This window comes from Pygoscelis adeliae, unplaced genomic scaffold, assembly GCF_000699105.1.
Source record: "Pygoscelis adeliae isolate BGI_AS28 unplaced genomic scaffold, ASM69910v1 Scaffold113, whole genome shotgun sequence".
Taxonomy (NCBI): Eukaryota; Metazoa; Chordata; class Aves; order Sphenisciformes; family Spheniscidae; genus Pygoscelis; species Pygoscelis adeliae.
Window position 1 is genome coordinate 12763772 of NW_008825108.1, and position 20982 is coordinate 12784753.

The window sequence follows — 20982 nt, forward strand, 5'->3', positions numbered from 1 at the left end:
TGCCGCTGCCGACGGGACCCCGAGGCGCGGGCGAGGGGCCGGTGGTGAGGGCAGCTGGACGGCGGCTCTAAAGTGCGCGGGCCGGCGCACCAGTGGGTGTAGTGAGTGCGGCAAAGTCTGGTGCTGGTAGAGACGAGTGCTTTTAACTGCCCTTAATCGCAGTTCTTTCAGGTCTGCTAGTTCTTCACAGCCTGAAGGGACGGTAAAAGAGCGTTACCGCGAACAGGCGCTCCGGGAAGGTCTGAAATTCCTAGTTTCGGGAGAAAGACGAGCGGTCCCGACCCCCTCGGTAACGGTAGCTCGGGAGGCAGGAGGCAACAGCCCCCTCCCCAGGTGCCCTGTCCCTGGGGGACAGCAAGGGGCGAGGGACCGGGCTCTTCCTACCAAAAGGCAAATTAATTCAAGCAAAGCAGGCAATTTTCTGGAAATTTTGACAAAACCAGGGGCGCAAAAAAATCTTTAAAGCTGTGTAAAAGGTCTGTAATTAGCAATCGTGTCCGGTGTTGAAGTAAAAGCCAGCGCTTTACTGGGTGGTGAGGTGTGTCGCTTGTGCCGGTTTGACCAGTTCCCCGGCGACCCGGCCTGCCCGCGGTGTTGCTGTCGCGGGGGGGTGGCTGCGACTTTCTATCCGACAGGCCCGCCGTCAGCTGTATCGTTAAGTTGGAAACAAACAGTTCTACAAAACAGATTTTGTTTCTTGAATGTGCCGATTTTAATATAAATACATTTCGTCTGGACATGAATAGTGCTTTAAAGCATTTTTAGGAATGTGGACTTTGTCAGTCATGGAACTGTTTGAAGTTGAATTCAAAGCTAATTCATAAAATTCGGTATTAGAGTCACCATGTATATTGTATTTTGCCTTTCCGTTACATCAATTTATTTCAGCCTTGTGTGCTGTCTTCAGGATTTTTATATATGATCATGCAGTTTTAAATGTACTTAAAATAAGACCAACCGAATCATATTTATTGAAGTAAGGCTTTAAGGTATGAAGCCAAAAGGTTCGTTTTAGAACCAGAATTAATAACAATTGTTTTCTTTTCAAGCATAATTTTACTTCAATTAAATCCTACACACTGTTCTGCAAAATCCAAAACAGTTTTTGATCCTTTAGCATGAGGTACTTTAAAGGTAGGCAGGAGAGAGTCAAAGGAGTGTACTTTAACATTTCTGAATATTCCAGACCTCAGCTGCCGGTTATCGTAAGCATATCAGTTATTTAAACATGTTTATTTTAACTAACTATAGGCCAGGCCAGAAAACAGGACAAGTATCATCTTTCTGGAATTAGGTGCATATTCTAAACACCCCCCCCCCAAAAAAAAAAGCTCTAGAGAAAATGTTACTTTTATGTGTACAGAGCCCATGTAAAAGGGGAGATAGCAGATGCCCCAGCACTCATCGCTGTAGGTAAACTTTTTCTAAGTATTACAGAAGTTCCTGAATGCCAAGTTTTTCAAATGCTTGCTTCCAGGATTAGTTCTTTCTTTGGTCGGCCTACAGTGGTACTTGTGAACTTAGCAAAGTGTTGCAGGTCTGCCTAGTGATTTGGAGTCCGATCCTATGATTCTTCTGATCCCACAGATCGCAGGTATTTCAGAGGGAGCTTTGGGCAAAAGCACCAGGCTCTTACCTTTGAGTAGTGAGAAATACTAGGTTTCCTCATGCATTATGCACTCAGAAAAAGTCTCCTGCAAACGTAGATGTATAACAAAGATTTATATATTCTAACAGGGATCTGTTGATTCTGATCTGACTTACATGTCTTAAAGTGATGAGGGATTTTAGGTGTCTGAACTTTCATAACTGTAAATTAGATTGGAACTGTCCTGCTGAGACAGATGTTGTGGTTTCTAAGGAGTCTCTTCTCTCTAGTGTAGGCGTGTGCTGGGGGAACTGTTCAGACTGGACACTTGCATTTGTGAGTAAGGCTGCGGTGGTCAGGCTGTGTGTTATGTTTCTTGTTTATGCAGTGATAGGGCAAAAGAGTGTTTTGTCAGAATAAGAATTTTAGCCTTCAGGGACTAATGAAGGTATTTTATCTAAGGAATTTATACTAGGTAGGGTTTTTTTAATTTACTGATTTTTGTGAGTATTCACTGATTTTTGTGATTTTTTTGAGGAAAAAACTCCTTCTTGTTTTGGACCCCTCAAATCACATGGTATTTTGGAAAATCTAGGTCTAAGTCTTTAATAAGACTATTGAACATGACAAAGAAATTTTTTTTTAATCTTACTGAACTAGCAAGTGCTTTATAGATCATGAAGGGACTAAAAGTGCTCTAACAAACTAGCTTGGCATAATCCAGGATTTTTAAAATAAAAAAAAAAAACTATAGAAAAGAGAATTGAAAATATCAGATTTTTTTGAATCAGTACTCTGTATTGCTCATGTAGTCCCAAATTCTGTTGAGGTCACCAAAAGTCCTCAGAAAGGAGGGAATATAAAATCACACCAGGGACTGAACTGAGTAAGATGAACGTTTTTACAGTTCCAAAACCAACATGTATCCACAGCACCTATCAAGGAAAGACATGAAGAAAGCGCTCCATTTTAGGGTACCTTTTAACACTCCACAGAAGTGCTAAAGAATGAAAATCCTGTATTCTTTCTGTAAACTGGAAAACTCTTATCAATGTCTGCAAAGGAAACTGAGTGAGATGGCACTCTTGATCTGTGACATCTGGTCATGGCAGCTTTTCCCTTTTTGTAACTCCAGCAGAGGTTTATCAGCAAGTTCCCATTCCCATAATTCACAGGTTTTGAAGGATTTAGTTTGACCATTTAAAGTGCTTATCTGCATATGTATTTTGAGTTCTCCTCCAAAATTATCCAAAATGAAAAACTGAAGAAGTACTCTCAAAGTATCACACCATAAGATACGTCATCTAATGAATGGCCTTGAAAGAAATGTATTTGTTGTCTGTAAAAAATTAAAATCATCACTTTCCATCATTACACTGATTTTTAAAAATGAAATGTAGTCAAGTCATAGGTTTTTAAAATCAATTTAGTTTATTTTGACTTAAGAGTACAACCGCATGACCAAGTAGCATATTACATAAAACTTAAGAAGGAAAAACAGAAGGAGCATTATTGCTAGATGATGAACTCACATGCCTCCTGCAATGGTGTGCTGGTTTATACCAGCTTGGGATTCCCGCAGGCTTTCTGGCATCTTGCTCTGAAGCCCCAGTGCTGGTGATGAAACACTGAACTGGGCTTACTGGCTCCAGTGGGCATGGTGAGCACTGTTTCTGTCTAGCTGAACCGACCTTCTCCTAACCTGTGTGCTATGGGCCTGATTCTTCTCTTTTAAGACCTTTTGCCTTGATAAAATAAATGTGTAATGCTGCCTTCTGCTTTGTGAGAACTTTGCATACAGTGTGTATTCGTAGCCCTGACTAGGTAAAGCAGTGCAGAATCTGGTTCTGCTTTTTAAACACTGGATGTCCAGTGTTTAAAACTGGACTGGCCGCAAACTTTAAAAAATGCGCTGTTGCAAAGCAATGTTTCCCAGTGAAACATATTACAGCTGTGCAGCTTACACTTGCAGTGCTTCTTAAAGGATGAGGGAAGATCCAGACAAAAGTTTTGAGCAAACTGATATACTCTTAAGTGTGGAGGAATTTCTCAGTTTCTGCTTGCTAATCTGGGATTTGGTCCCTCTCCTTGTACTCCAGTCCTATCATTATCTTCTGGATAAATTAGAAGACTTGACAGCACCTGTGCTTTAAAGATGTCCACTCCACATCTTTCCTCATGACCTGGTTTCCAGAAGTATTGGCTGACACCAGATCAGAGTGACCTCCTTGAGAAATGCAAAGTTACTCTGCTACCTGAAATTATTTTCTGAAAATCTCTGCTCTTCTCAAGTAATTTGCCCTGGAGGAGGATGACAGTACGTGCTTTAAAGCCTGAATGTTAGTGGTATGACCATGAATATGGTCATATGTGGCAAGAATCTGGCTTTCTGCTTTAATCTTGGCATTTTGATAGATCAACAGAGAAAGGAAACTGAAAAGCGCAATGAAACAAATAAATGTAACAGTGAGATACTTAAATTGCAAAACTTGCTGAAAAATTGATCTTACGGGATTTTTGCCTAAAACATTAGAATACAATAGAGCAGAATAAAGTACAGTACATATAACACGAAAGAAAGCAATTAGAACAAGTATATCATAAATGTAAATTGGACTTATAATAATAAACATCTGTTCTGTGATACGGATGTAGCTTTTCTTTCTGTAACATTTGAGTACTTTACATTTTAATGCATTTATCATCACAATGTGCCAGTGAGATAGGAGAGATTTCTACTGCGTAGAGGAGGAGCTGGAGCAAAAAGAAATGAGGTGACTTGCCTAAGGTAATATAGAAAACAGGTAGCATTGCAGGGAAATAAAACCAAACCTTCCTCTGCAGGCTAACTCTTTGGACCAGTGTCAGTTTTTTCCCCCTCAGGTGATGACAGCAATTCTATCCTGCAACACTCTCATTTTAATCAATATAGCTTATTGCCCATTTTTAGTAAAATCTCTTGTGTTTCTTTATGACAGCCAGGAGATACTTGAATTACTGAAATTAAGTGATTTTTTCCCTTCATTTTGGACCCCCTCTTAGTGAATAAATGCTTATTAATTATTGATTTCAAACCTACTGGCAGCCAGAGTGTGTCCTCAAGTGACATGTAACACTAACTTTCAGTAAAATAAAGGCAGGAAAGAGCCAAGTGTTTTATCTCAGCTCCCTCTAGGCTTGCAGTAGCCTCTGGAAAGTGCTACCCTCACTCAGGCAACAAGTTGATTAACAAGTCTCAGGATTTTTCTGTTTTGTTGGTGTTTTCTGGGGATAGAAAGTTTCTTTGGGGTGGGGGGATCTATTTGGCATCTTCTCTTATGCCAGGAGAATGGAGACACCTTCACTGTTTTAAAAGTTTGCCTTTGGAGACAGAGAAGTTTCTGTAAGTATCAGAAATCACAGGCTGTGTGCAGCATCTTTTCCTGCTTCCAGTTAACTTTGTGAGCCATTTAATAGAATTGTTTTGGGGTGCCCAGCATACCTTAGAAGAGTGGCTGCAAAATGGCTTTTGAAGGACAAAAGTTTGTTCTCATTGTAAGGTTGCCAGAGCCAGACTAGTGCCAGCTACACTCCGACCCTGCCACCAGTCTGGCAGTCTGGGCTCAGCAGGGCATATGAGCATTGGCTGGGAAGCGCTCTTGCCTCTGGCAACTCTTGCTGCGCTGTCTCTGAGAAAGGAAGAGGATCCTGAGTTTGGTCCTTAGTAAGGTTTAAGCACTGCCAGAAGATCTCAAAGCTGGAAGACCAGTGGTGGGGGTTTGTAGAAAAGCAGTTCACCGAGGGGAAACCATGGAATCAATCATGCCTTCAGTTACTGAGTTAACTTGTAGAATGTATTTTGTATTGCAGAATGAGCTGCTCTTCTGAAATGGTTTCATGGTTTTAGAAGACACATGAATGTGATAGGGATTAATCTCACCAGGCAAATTGTCTACTTGAGTGCAGATTTCAGGTTTCATTGTACTATGGTTTTTTTGCATTAACAAATTCCCCTGAAATTTGGAAGGCAAGTTCTCTGCCTCCATTGCCCAACGAAGGTGATATGCATTCTTGTGTAATGCAGCTCTCCAAAATAACTCTTACTCTAATATTTCTAAATCATACTTTGTGGTCAGTCACGACCTATAGCAGAACTGGGAAGGTAATTTTTTCAAAATGAAAACAAGTGCAGGTATATAAAGCAGTAGGAGGCTGTTTCAAATGCCAGATACATAGACCCTGATCCTTACAAAGTTTGGCACCTAAATATTTTCAGTAACTTGGGCTGTGTTTCTTTGAGGTGAGTCATCATGTTGGAGGATGAGTGGCCTTTGCTTTGTGCTGAAAAGCTCATGAAAGTTTCCGTTGACAGGCTGTCTTTTTCTGGTTATATCACATAATTCTCTTTAGGTGTTTTGTATGTATGTTGAGGATTTTATCTCTTCTGCATGAATCTTGGACAATTTGGTGTTGTTAAATTCCCCACCCCTGGAATCTTGTGACTATGTGAATATCTCAGATTTCAACTTGAAAAAGTATTTCCTTGTACAAATGTAAAAAGACTAAAAACCTCATTTGTTTAAAAAAAAAAGAATAATAATCCACCATTTGTTATTTTTTCATTCTAACAATGTTTAGCCAATCTTGAGACTTTTGTCTGGTTGGAGCTGGCAATACTGCAACACGTAAAGATTGGTCCGGGCAGGAAATTTTAGCTAATCAGTGCATAGCACTACAATAAATGGTACATTTTGGCCTATGGTAAGATTTCAAATCAGGGCTGCAACAATGAAAATCCAGTGAATTGTCCTCTTGCAGCATATGACCCTAATTTTGCCTTGCTTGAGGAAATTATTTCTACACAAATTGTAATACGTTTAACATCAAAGAAAATAATTTTAGTGCCTTTATGGCTGAATCTTATCATTTTTTACAGAATCTTTACGGCTGTACAGAGGATTGTATTCTTTTGACGTTACCTATGAAGGATAAGAAGAATGTCATAGTAATTCAGCTGTTTAATAAAAAATAGGTGTCTTGTCTAATCTAGTTGTCTAAATACCTTGTCTAATCCATAGTCAATACAGAGAGACGCCTCCAGAGGATGACACAACTTACCTTCTTAGACATCTATTTTAAGGTGATGAATCATTATATAGAGCTACTTAACTCTTCTCATTGACTGTACAGGAGATCCAGACAAGGAGCTTAGACAACACACTGAACTTTAAGACAGAGAAGTGACAGTAATTCCCCTTTTGACAAGAACTGGTAAGCAGAAAGTGCTGGGGCACACTAGCGCATTGGGCATCTCCTTCAGGAGAAGGACAAAGCCAGAGACAAAGCTGGTAAATCCACAACTTTCCAGATCCCTGTCTTTCTTCTCAATTGCAAGCCTGTGTACAAGGCATGGAGAGGGTGGAAGCCACCTTTACTGCTGCCACCAGGAGACCCATGGAGTCTTTGGCAAATGGTGTGGGGTTTGGTTGTTGCTTTGGGTTGTCACAGAGGTGAAATCTGACGATGCATTGTCACCAGCCTGAGGCACCCGTGTTTCCTCAGGCGCAGAAAAAACAATCATACATGTACAGCAAATCATGTCCTAATAATAAGGCATGTGAATAGATGCCTCTGAAAATTGACAATGATTCATGTGATCTCAGCTAATCTGCAGTGTGACTCTGTCAGCCACTGCATTGCTGTAGATGTAAGGAAACGATGATCATGCTGTTAGCACATTTCAGGCCCTTTTTGGTGTGACTACTCTGCTAATTTTTGAAAGCCCCACTGAGACCCAGCATAAAAATGCAAGCCCGCTTCTTGCATCTGCTTTTTGTGCAGGATTTCAAAATAATATTTAGAAGTTCAAAACCCTTTCCATGAAGGGTTTGCCAGTATTTTAAAACTGATCTGCGTATGCCGCTGTGGTCTGCCTTTTTGGCTTGACTTCCTTTGGGCATTCATGTGGTCGTGTTTTACAGGAATGAATGGGAAGCAAATAGATAGTGACTTTGGGAGTGCAGGAAAGCCAGCTCCGAGGGATGCTGTACCACAAGCTCTTGCAGTAAGTTTTACCAGGTCCATGTGGTGGTGACTGCCTTTGGTAGGATATGGCAGCGGCTATTGCTTCCTTCGCGTGGCCAGGGGCTCCCCTTCAGCTAGCTGAAATGCTTTGGGGGTGCACAACCGCTGCTGGAGCATTGCACTCTAAACACAGTAACTGCCGGGGACAAAGCCATGGATCATTGCAAGGCCCAGGGCTTGTGGTTCAGGAGCGGAAATGCCGCTATGTGGCTCAGCTGGACCACTAACCAGAGCTGCTGTTGGACTATTTGCAGGGAGCTCTTCATGGCATGAAACTTTTCCTGCAGCTTTGCAAAAGCCTGCTCTAATCATTGCCAAGAATGGACATAGGTAGGAAATTGCAGTTTACTTGTGCCCACTTCATGGGCACAAAGCATCCAAGTTTCTCAGATGAATTGGGACCATTTTAGTGATAATATTTTTAATTTGCCTGCCAGGGCTGGAGCCCAGGCATCACTGTGGAAAGCAGTTCATGTGGACCTAGCAATACTTGGAGAATTTAAGGTCTGTGTTTGTGCAGCTTGAGGTTTGTCTGTTCCTGTGCTTACTGTTTCTTGTTAGCTGGCTCTAGGCAACTTTCTCAATCACTCTTTGGAGGTATTTCAGCTCTCTTCACAGGATTATACCACATTTTTATCTGTTAGCTGTAAAAAAACCCTAACAAGCTAACAGCATGTGCAGTGAAGGAGCCCTGTATGGGTAATACCAGAAGTTTACCATCGGTTTGCTTTTCCTCAATAGCCATTTTTCCTTCGCGCCTTTCCTGCTGGCTAATGGCCTACACTATTTCCCGAGTTATTTCACAACAGTAGGATTAGGAAAAGCAAACAGTGTCTTGAATAATATACCATTTTAAAATTACATATCCATTTGAACTGAATTGTACTTAGGAACCTGACTCTCAAAATGGTGGATAGTTAGAGGGAAAACTTCTAGTCCCATTGTTGGCATGACTTTTTAGCATGGGAGGGCTTTTGAATTTAGGTTATCTTCAGAGCTGGCAGTATATTTTAAAATACAATATCTGAACTAATCTCTTGAGTTTTAGCACTGGATGAGCTTGAGGTCCATTTGCATGTTTAGTGTCATTTATTGGCTGTTTGTAAAATGCTTTGCATTCACAAAGCTGAATGTAAATAAGCATTATTACTAAAATTTTGCATGCAGCAACAGTGTCAAAAGAATTTATCTTTTACGAAAAAATAGAAATAAATTATTGATTTCATTTTAGATATTTCATCCTTTTATATTTATGACCCAATAAATTTTCTTTTAAAGCATATAGTACGGTTTTTGGAGTGCCAAAAGGTGCTTATACCCCATTCTGATATTTCATTTTCATGCGTCTGTGAAGCTAAACCTGTAAATCTCACTCTTGTGAAATGCTTAATTCCATACAGTCTCTGTTTTTATGAAATGGGAATGCTGAGCAGAAAAAGAATTAGGTATCTTGAATACGAATTATTAGGATTTGGCCCATGGTTAATGTGTACTCCACATGGCTGGAAGCAACAGCTTCAGGTTACAGTGTACTTCATTCTGGCCAATAAATACAGAACTAATATTCTGACATTTCAGCAATTTTGAGCCTTATGTGAACAGCAAACAGTGTTTGCTTCAGATTGCTGGACCAACAAATATTGGTAGAGTGGCCATGATATATGTGACCAGAAAATAAAAGCATAGGCAATGCTTTCTGTACGTTGTCCTCAGCACTGATAGGTATCGTGTCATTCCTACAGGTACAATCACAGTATAATTCTGAATATAACTGTTAAATACATATATGTTAAACATATAATTTTTCTCTGAACAGTTTGCATTCTGTTAATGCAGTTTCATGCAGACAATGGAAGCCATTTAATGCAATGAATATTTTCTGCTCTTTCTATCAAAGATAAAAAATATACTTGTATGTGTTAGGGTGAAACATTAACATTTTACTCTACAGAGAGCTCCTAAGGTAGAGTTGAATATCCCTGTATGACGCCAGATTTTTTACTGATGTAACTCTGTGTAACTGCTACACATTGTTTTGAGTGCAACGGCTTCAGTAGACGTGACCTGAGGATGTAGTTTGTTACACCTAATGTAGAATTCACTTGTGCATCAGTGTGTAGTTGGAGCACATTAAAGAAGTTTATAAACTAGACATACGCATTGGCTATAGGTTTAGGGAGACATAATGCCACTGTTTATTCCACAGGATCTAGAATAAATCAGTCTTGAGAAATGGTCTCAGAAACCACTTCATTCAGAGTTATATGAGGATATCACCTGCATCTTATTTCTTAAGCAAATGTTCTGCCTTAAAGGGATATGCACCATGCAGGCAGAAAAGACAGCAATTGGTTGAGGGAATTAAGTAAAATGCCCAAGAAAGCCAGAAGCGTGATTTCCATTGACTTGAGCAGAATTAGTGCCAAGATCTCTACTGTTTGCATCATGGTGCTATGCTAGTGCATTAAATCATTGCCAGCAACATCCATGGAAATATGTGGCTTGTTTGGGGTTTCCTTAAGCAAAATGTCTCAAGTTTTGACCCTGATCCATCTCCTGACCTTTATGCTTGCAGCTTGCTTGTTGAGAGATTTAGTGAATGGAGAAAATGTATGCTTTCCTATTCCTCTATCTTTATTTGCAGGAGCGTGCTATCTATCTGAAGCAATAGCTTACTCAATTCTGATTTATCCAGATATCTCCTGGCTGTATCACATATCATTATGAGCATCCACATTATCAAAAAGGAGCGAGGAACTGGAGAGAGTTAAGAAACCATAACAGGGAATATCAAGGACAGGCCAACATGTCTGACAAAAATGGTGTGGCATGAATAAGGTGCTGGAGCAATGATTAAAGGGAATAGGGCATTATGGCAGCCAAGGAATATTTGAGATGTGTGAAAAGGAGGCAAAGAAATGGAGTGTAGTACCTTCTGTATACTAAGTTGTATTTTTAGAAGTGGAAAGTTTTACCTGACTGTAAGGGAAACTTGATAATGACATGAGGAATGTGGTTCCCAAGGAAGGGAGGAAGAGCTCTTTACCTGCGAGTTTGGAAACGGCAGCAGATAAAACGTTAGCGGCAGATAAAATGTATTGTCACGAACAAGCTCACATGTTCAGGAGGATGGCTGAGATTATCTGGCAGGTGTTTTCCTTCTCCATCTCCTGTTCTTCTTCAGTTACAGTCAAATCCTTTCCAACTTATACACCCCACCAGTTGTGTTGAAGCCCCTTGGATATGTCAGATAGGTAAAATTTGCCTGCACGTTCTTGACTCTTTTAAGCTCCTTAGGACACAGTTCCACATTTGATGTCTCGGGTGAAAGAGCAGCTTTACAGTACTAATGCCTGATGTAAATCATTCCTTTTTGTAAATGTTTGGCAAGCATACACCTCAAAATAGGCAATTAGTTCCTCTTGGAGTATATTTATATTTCATTAGAAACAGTAAAGTGTTGATGAAAAGCTGTAGTAATAAAATGCTTATCAATTTGTAATTACAGTTGAAGAAATTTTCACCTAAGCTTGTATGAATTCAGAAAAAAAATAGAGGTAAATATTTTAAAAATGTTTAGAGTTCGGCTTCTACAGCAGTAGTTTATTGCTTTGGAAGATCAGCAGATTTGACGGTCAGAAAACTTATTATGATGCCCTAAAATGTACTCGTGAACCTATTTTTGAGTGATCTTTGTTTTTAATTCCAGTTGAAAAACCTTTAAAAATTAACAACATGGTTTAGATACATTTATCTATTTCTCTATCTTTCTTCCTGATTATTGATTTCTTAATTTTTTTTATCTAAGTGTGCAGTTACTTTTCCCCCCCCTAATTAATCAGGTTATTTCTAGAGATTTGGACAAACTACAGTACAGGGTATAGAGCTGTTTAGTTTGTACCTAAACCAAAACAGGAAAGTGACATAAATGTTTTGATACGGATCACATTTTACAAGTGTACAGTTCTAGCAAGCATGATCTATCTATTTTCAAAAGAAAAAATATTCCAAGTTTCATAGTTGACTAGTATGAGCAGAAATTGAAAGGTAATTAAGATTATCGGAAAAGCCCATGAGCTTTATAGAAAAAAAAAATTAAGGGATTATTAGATAATGAAGACCCTTCTAAGATTTGGAAGCACTTTTTAGACGTAATAGAGACTTTTGATTCATTGGTTCAAAAAATTCTGCAGAAATTTTACCAAATATTACCTAATTCTGGGGGATGATTTTGCAATTTTTTATTGTATTAAGCAGAGCCTTCTTCAGCAAGTGGTTTATTTAAATTTAGAGCACTTTCCCAGCAAGAACAAATTTGCCGCCAGGATAGCAAAATCAGGCCCTGTAGTTTGTGCCTGTAGAGTTCAGCTGGATCATCTCATTGCATTTTATAGAATTTATTCATAAAGGTTTCTTATTTATTGAAGTCCTTATTGGTTTGAGTACTAATAACAGCATTGGACTACAAGCAGAAGAGACAGGATTCACTTCTAGGTTCTGTTTTTCTAGGATATCATGCTTACTAGAGTTATTTAAAATAACTTCTTCAGATGCGTTGTACTTATTATTTTGACAATATATTATTTAAACAACATGTTCAATCCCAATATTTAGGGGTAAACACTATAATTATAGCAATTACAGAAGTAAATTTCAAATCTGCAGAGTTTCATTCTTATGATAAATATATTGAGAGTTTTGCATATTATATTCAAGCTACACATGTAAAATAACCTTGCTAAATTAAGGAGCAATTACTTGGTTTATCATTGTTTGCCTTAAAAATATCACCATCTTGAAAAAAGGAGAAAGAACTTGTGGGGCAGGACTTTACACACTGACTTTTTGGAGGACTGTTGTTATGAATATCACCTAAGCTCAATGGATAATCAATTAGATCTATGCTTTCTTTGCAGCTCTTTCCAAACACTTTTTCCTCCGAGCCCCGCCATTCTACTCAGCATGCTGCGGTGGGTCCTGTCAGCACCCTGCATCCCCCACTGCTTTTCCAAGTAAGTTTTTATGCTTCATCAGTAATGCTTGAGTTATTCTGTAAACCAAAGCAGCAGGATTTAATGTGTTCTGGAAAACTAATTGGTGATGCAATGGCAGCAGCTAATTCCTTAGTAAAATCACAGCAATCCTATTCAGAGGGTTTCCAAAGATTTATCAAACTTAAGTACACTGAGCAATTGTGAGAGGTTTCTAATGGCATTGAGACACCCAGACAGAGCTAACCTAGGAAAGCTCCTTGTTTTCAGTTTGCTAGAAAAGATTCTTTAAAATCAGTAACTCTTTTAAAAATCTGTGTCAATAAACATTTGCAAATAAGAAAAGAAAAGAGCTGAAAGATCTTAAAATGGATGCTGCATTTTAATGTCTGTTAGGGATAAATTATGATTCAGGAAGCCCTAGCATTATTTAAATAAAACAGTCATTCTTTTTGTAACAGTCAAATGCATGCACATGTTTAATTTATTTTTCTTTTTTCATTATAATGTAAAAAATTGAAGAAGTAAGTTGAAGAGAATTTTGGCCAGTATGCACTATACGTTCAGGATTAAGAGCTGGAACGCGCTTCCATTTAATCCAAATCTAAATTTAACCTTGATTGTGAAGTTTGCGTGCCATAGTGTAAGAATGGATATTCATGTTTTTACGTGTTTATGGCTCAGGAATACAAACAGAAGAGGCATTTCCCAGTCCTTCAAAACGGAGAAAAAGTACAAATCGCCTTGCAAATCCAAATGAAAATTGGAGCTTATGTGTGCTCTAGCATATACTTTTTTATCAGAGTTGCATTCAAACCCTTCCTGACTACGTGCATGCGTTTTATGAATGTTTCAGAAGGGCAGTTGCTAAGTTGAATGATTCTTGACAAGTGAGGCAGCAAATGCTGGCAGTTTAATGAGCTGCAAGTTTCTGAGCACCTCTTTAGGGGGCTGACACTTTCCCACAGAGCGTTTTACATGGCCCCAGCTCTCCCACAATGGCTGACAGCACCATGACCAATCACCACTTTCACTTTACTCATCCACACGCGACCTCACCACAATTTTTCACTGTGCAGATGAACTTTAGGAACCATTTCACATTGAAAAGGCCTGGGCAAGGGTCAGTTGCCCTTTTGTATGGCCATAAAGCAATACTCTATGTGCCAGTCTTTTCTCCTGTCTCACATTCCAAGAGATTTTCTGGACACCATTTAAAGCACTTGACTGAAAAATAAAGCAGTGAATGAAACTGACTTTTATAGACTCATTCTAGCTCATCTTCCCATATAACCCTGTCTACCTGAAAAGGGATTTAGTGGATGAGCTGAGTGTATACAGGGACTTGCTGAATACATAGGCCCATTATCAACTGTGGGGATTGTTTATTAACCAGGACTGATACACTACTATTTTGGAAGTGACCTATTAATTGTCCATTTAACTAGAATGTATTGAATTCAAATGAAAAAATGGAAACCATGACTAAAGCTTTTACTTGCTCCTTCAAGGTGGTCTCTGCCATGAAGGCAAATGAAGATTGTTCCACAGATTAAGAGGACATTTATCACTATATATTAGGATACAAAGGAAGGACTTAAAAAAAAAAACAACCCCGAAGCAAAGCAAAAATCAAACCAGCAACATAGGAAATACTTGGTAACAGATTCACATTTATGTCAGCAGAACACTAAACCTTTTTGATGCACGTTCAGAGTGACAGGCTGCAAACTGACTTACTTCATTTTGATGGAATTGTTGAAATGTATGAACGACTGCCTATCCCGCCGTACTGAAAAATCCTTTAATCCACAAACCGAAATTTAGGTTTTGTGTAAGCAGTCAGAATGCATTTTGGAATATGGGGTATTCTTAAAAAAATTCTCTAGGCTAGTCAATTGAGGGTGAGTATTCATTATCCCAAACATGAGTTTGACATTTTTTAACCCAGTGGCTGTTTGCTAATGCTCATGAGCATCCTGCTCATCGTTAAATTTTGTTTCATTAATCTTTTAAAATCAGTCACATAGTGTGCCTTAGAATGTGTAGATTCTTCTTTATTAAGTTAGTCTAATACAGGTGGTAAGCTGTACCGTACATACTGCCTGTACGGGAATTAATTGGTGCCTCGGGGCTCCGGCAGGAGGTTGTTTCTTTGCTGATTGACTGTTAACAACCAGCCAGGCAAGATAAATTTTAAGGGGTCACATAATCTGGCATCCTCTGTCCTTGGCTGACAACTCCATTGTGGAATGGAGGCCAGGAGGCAAGCACCAGCCCTGTTACGCCTCTTCCCTCGCTGGTGTCTCTCGTCCCACAGTAGGGATGAGAGAAGGTACCAGCTCTTGTGCTGTCAGACTATACCTTCCGGTAAACTTGAGAATGGCTGATGATTCATCAGAAACTGCTCAGAGGCTACCTGGATAAAGGTACCTAAATTCATCAAATTTGAGCAAGAAGAAGGGAAAACGTGCTTGAGGAAGAAGGGCCAGTGTTTGCCCCCAGCTTCGTGGGCAGGATGGGAGCTCGGGGTGGGGGTTGTGAGGGGGCTATGCACTCCTCAGAGAAATATGAACCCGGCTTGCCCTCCGCAGAAACCTCCATTGTGGCATTTTGACTTTTGTTCTGCAGATAGTTTATTTTGGTTTGGATGGAGTCTTGACTGTGTCTCACTGTGTCATAAATATCAGGATAGTAACCAGTAGGTTATGATTTTTGTATCTGGTCTCAGATATAATTTTGAAAATTGAAATACATCTGTATAAATTTAGACTTATTTATACTGTAACATTTTAAACCATAATAATTACTTTTTGCCACAGGCTGTTATGGGGCACAAATATAAAGATGGGTTCTTAAAGTGTAGAAAAATTTAAGAAAGGCATGTTTAGCAGAACGCAATGGTCCCTAAATCAGTAATGTTTGACAGTGGCAGTGTATTTTGGGGAAGAATCATTGTACACTTGCTCAGCTTCTGATATTCTTCCTCTACTTGTCATAGCTGGAGGCAGGATACGGGGTAATGTATGTAATATCAAACCAGTCACACATGCACCACGAAAATATTTAGTCAACTTTGCAAGACATACACATATACACTTTAGTTTCTCATCATTATACATACACAGTTCTACAATATCCTCAGTATATGTTTGTTTGTTTCTCTGTGGGTGTTTTAAGATACACATACCCATGTGTATATATGTATAATATACAGAAGTTGAAATGTGGTGTAGCCCCAAGGAACAGTTTGTGAAAGCTGCATCTGAATTTAATTAGTATTTTCAAGAGCATTGTTTCTATTGAACAAATGTATTTACCCCCTGCTACAGCTGACTAGAATAGATAGACTTTTTAATGAAAGCATGTGCAATCTTTTAGAAATCTGCTTTACGTGGGAATTTTGCCATTGGCTTCGATATGAAAATGATCCTTGACAGAAATCAAACAGGAGCACATGTTTGCAGCTGCTGTAACTATAAACTGGGATGGCAATCTTGGTCCATGTACGTGGGAAGGTGGACAACAAGAAGACAGCTTGTACCTGTAGAGTCTAACTTGCACGCAGTACACACCAAAGCTGTCTTCGTGGCTGCCCTTTCACAGAAAGGTCGTAGGTGTCAGTGGCTATATAGCCATGGCACAGGTTTCTGAATCAAAGGGCAGCTCTTTCATGGCCTGCTTGCAACTGCCCCATGCAATTGCCACATCCAATGCTTTGTGACAGGCCCTATTAACTGGCCTCTGGTACTGCTCCCTGGGCGAGCATCTGGGGAAGCCGGGAGTGCTGGAGGCGTACCAAGCTTCACCAGGGACTGCTCCCCATACACCACATCCTTCTAGGGGAGAGGGAGCATGGGAAAGCACTACAGCTTTAGGCTTTATTGGGTGTGAGGAAGGCGAGAGATTTATCTGGATTTGGGTTTTCTGGGCTCTTTGTGAGGCCAGTGAAGGGACAATGCAAACACTTCTACTTCTCCACTGCAGCTCTTTCCCCCAGCTTTGAGGCTGTTTTCCAGGGTAGGGTTCCCTCTAGGCATGGATCAAGGGGATGTGATTGGATTCATTGAAAACTGCCCTCCCAGGAATTGCCATGAGCTATCAAAGGATTAGAAACCAGGCTGAAAGGAGTAAGTTCAAGTACTCCCCAAATCCTGTAATAAAGAAATTGCTGCGGTTTCCAGAATGAGTAAGTGAATGGCCAAGGATTTTCTGAGAAATAGTTGACTCTGAAAGCCTTTCGTTAGTAAACAAAACGAAAAAAAGCCTATTTAGTTTCTTTGAATCAGTATTACAGACCAATTTTATCTGGTTCTACATTTCACACAAGGAGAAAATAAACTCCTAGGAAAACTTATTGCAGTTTACTCAGTGATGATAACGTGCAAAGGAAAGTGGAAAAGTTTCTCCCTGACTATATTTGAATTTTACAGTAGCATGGGCCCTGTGTTAATGTTGCTCTATGAACTCATCTGATTTACTTTTTACCATGTCAAGGGGAGACTTTTGACCACTGACAACACCTCTAGATCCAAGTGAGGATTTAGTCCTTAATGAACATGACTGAAGCATTACGACACACTTATAACACCAACAAATCAAAAGTGGGACAGTAGTCTGCTAGCATTATAATGAACAGCACTTAGTATTTCTCTGATATGTGTTTGATATTATGTGAAACTCTCATCCATTTCCACTAGGAGAGGAAAGTGTCCTGCCTCTTCTGACCCAGGAGTCTAACTCCAAAGCCCGGAGAGGTATATTGAGAAGAGCTGTCTTTTCCGAAGACCAGAGGAAAGCTTTGGAGAAAATGTTTCAGAAGCAGAAGTATATCAGTAAAACAGACAGGAAGAAACTGGCCATTAACCTGGGTCTAAAGGAGTCTCAGGTAAGGAATAACACAACATCTGTGACTTTCTATCTTTCTGAGGAAAAATCTTTAAAATGGCTTTGAAGGAGGAAAATTGAACAGCACAGGGGCAGCCCTGAGCTCCTTCACTGAGCAAAGACCTCAGTAAATCAATGGCAGTTTTAACCAAGGAATACTTGAACAGGTTCCTAGTTTATTTCCTGAAGGTGTACATTCAAAAGTTGATCGCTCCATTTTCACACAAAGTGGGAGAAACATGACCTCTGAATTTCATTTCCAACTCCCATTTTGCTGTCTGACAGAACCCCCTCAGGAGCTTTGGAGTAGGGAACTATGCTCCATCCCACTGCCTGATAGGCAGTGATCCAGGGAGAAAGCAGCAGAGCATAGAGCCTTCCTGCATTCCTCTGAGCACCCTTTGCACTCGCAGATGAACAGCTAGTGACAATTTAATAAACAGCACTGCTCTGAAACCATTCTGCCCCAAGAGACAGGCAACCATCCCTACAGGAACAAACTTAGCTGCACAAGGAAAGAGATTCTCGGAGCTGAGAGAAACTCTAGAAGGAAAAATTCTGCAAAGTGACCTTCTAAAATGCTCCCACTTTACTTACCAATTCACATTTTGTGGGATTTTTCACATGAGTCCGAGTTGGCCTACTGCAGGACTTCAGAGTTTAGCTGAGGGTCTAATACCTCCAGTGAGCTGTTCTAACTGAACAAGTGTGTTAATGGTGGTGCCGAGTGGCAGCAGCCCAGTCTGGAATCTCAGCCCTGACCTAGCTGCAGATAAAAAGAGCACAAAATCTGAAAGAAACTGGAAAGAATGTTTGTGAGGGCATGTAACAGCAGAAAATGAACATGGTAGCCACTGGCAGGTGGGATTCCGAAGGTGCTGGAGTAGGCACAGATCTCTGGAGTACAGCTGAAAGAGAACAAGAGAGGGACAGTACAATTTTATTTCTTTGCATGCAGCAGGAGTGGAAGTGCTAAAGATACGTATGGCAGAAGCTGTCTGGGGGGCAGAAAAGCCTGGGAATGGCGATGGGAGCTCTCATCATCTTCATCTTGGAGATTTTCAGGACTTGACAAGACCCTCAACAATTTGATCCAACTTCACAGTTGGCTCCACTTTGCGCAGGAGGTTAGATCTTGTGGTCTGTAGTGGTTCCTTGCAACCTGAATGACTCTGACTCCATCGCAAGCACTGCAACTATAAACAAAAAAAGCAGCACAGTGTGGTGCTTCTCAGTGTGATGACAAGAGCTGTAATCTCTGCAGGGTAAACTATTTCAATGAAAATGTGCAATTGCACTCACCAGCGCGCTGCCTAAAAATTTCCCAATATGTAGTCAAATTCCTAATATTACAATTATTTCCTTGAGTTTTTCTTCTGTGTTCTTGATATTCAAGAGAGCCCGGGGGAGTGAAAAATAATGGAATGACACATAGATAACAACTACCACTACAGGAAAATAATTTAATGATAATGACAGATCAGATGATATCTGTGTCTTTTTTATTTTTTTTTCCTCATGAAAGGAAGAGCAGTTGTGGTGAAGGCTACTTCTTCAATTTTCTGACCGGTTGTGGTGGAGGAACAGTACCTGCCATCTAAGGCAATGATTCTCATACCTTTGAAAGCATAGCCCCTTTGTCTTCATGTCAATTATCTGAATACTAGAACTAAATGCAAATATTTAAGGGAAAATAGAACACAATCTGAATAATTGGATTGATTTTCCCCCCCCATTTCTTCTTTTTATGTAAAACTAGTTCCTAGATATATCTGTCCCCAAGCTTTTCCCAGCATTTTATAAATGCCTTTGAATGTTGTGATCAAGCTTTGCAACTTGAAGTTTTTGAAAAATGGATTTTATCTCAAAAGCACATGGATTCTAGGCAAATCCTGGAAAACTGTAGTCAGGCAGACAAAATGTCTTTAAATCCTCACTACTGTGTCATATGTCATAACACACATTTTGAAGCCATATGGCCAAGCTGTTTTTAGCTACGCTTGTGAATGGGACAGTCATAGTTCTCAGAGCCTCTTTTAAATAGAAAGCTTCACATCACCAGTAATACCACTTAGTTTTGTTAATGACGATGCTAATTTATTCTGAGAATCCTTTTCTGTCTAGAAGGATGTTGCTATAGGAAATTGCTCTATCCCTAGCCACTGGGCTGTCCTTTTTCCAGTCTAAGCCAAATAATCACCTGTTTGAGGTGGTGAAAGTCAAGGAGAGTATTTGGCCCAGCTGTAGTAAATAGTGATGGGAAAATCCTCAGATAATGTCGATCAGTCAGCTTCACTGGATCTACTATAACAATGAATAAGGAAGGAACATGAAACTAAAGGGATGGAAGGGAAAAAAAACCTTGTTAGGGCAAAGATGTTTAAAGAAAAGAATGATAATAAACTCTCATTAACTTGCAAACAGGTGAAAATTTGGTTTCAGAATCGAAGGATGAAATGGCGAAACTCCAAAGAAAAAGAAGTGCTTTCAAACAGGTGTCTCCAAGAAGAAGGTCTTCAGGAGAACTACCTCTCACGATCCACCATGAATTTTACCTCCCCGTGCCCATCTGTGTGGGAAGTGTCTCAGGAGCAGGCAAGTCCAAGGTGGAGGGAGAATTCTCCAGGAAATTCTGAAAGACTGACTAGTACACAACCACCTCCGAGAGCAAATTCATCGCAGAGCCCACTGTATTTGTATCCTGACCAAGACACTGCAAATAAGGCAGTTACATCATCAGCCTAAGGAAATAGGGGCAGTTTGTAAATTGAGTGGAGAGCACAGGCTTCGAATGAGCAGTCTTTTAAGACTAACAATATTTGGACACTTGTAAAGCTAACTAGTTTATGCCTCATAAATTTGCTAAAGTCTAACACCATTAAAATGACAAACAACTAATGATTTAAGAAGTATTCTTCAATACTCAGTCTTTTCTTGTGTCTTTTCCAGTCTTGTACTGACCTTAAAAGTGAAATAGGAACTGATGGTAAGGAAAATGAAGTGAAGAGCATGAAGCTGAAGTTGTGCTCTGATTTATACATCTGCACTGTATACGATATTCATTAAAAACACATTGATAGAGAATCACTTTTATCTTCATTGCAGTCAGACCAATTAATTTCTTTTGTGCACAAGATAAGAATAACCCTGTTTCCCTCAAGATAGTAAGTCGCTTTGGGTTCTTTCTGAAATTCATTAAATGACACAATAGGTTCATATTAGACAAACATATGCATTTTTAGTATGTTTTCTCCATCTGTCCTCACCTATATCAGTATTAAGTTAGTTTTAAATAGCATGGTCACAGGTCAGCTGGTAACCCTAGTAAAGTATGCAACAGTAAAAGACAACCAACTAACCCTATAAAATACTCCATGTTTAAATCACTTTGATTTGAATGCATACTGGGAAACGCAATTCACTAACTCCTATCTTTTCTCCTGTGGATGAAAC

General features: G+C 39.7%; 1 protein-coding gene across 1 annotated transcript in view; it reads left to right on the plus strand.

Moving 5' to 3' along the window:
* The window catches only part of DBX2 (developing brain homeobox 2), a 49497-nt gene extending 28808 nt beyond the window's left edge, over nt 1–20689 (plus strand). Inside the window, exons 2-4 of the mRNA XM_009327694.1 lie at nt 12568–12663; nt 17343–17530; nt 19954–20689. Coding sequence (XP_009325969.1) covers nt 12568–12663; nt 17343–17530; nt 19954–20274 — 605 coding nt within the window. The 3' untranslated portion in view covers nt 20275–20689. The remainder of the gene's footprint in view (nt 1–12567; nt 12664–17342; nt 17531–19953) is intronic.
* Nucleotides 20690–20982: the final 293 nt, after the last annotated feature.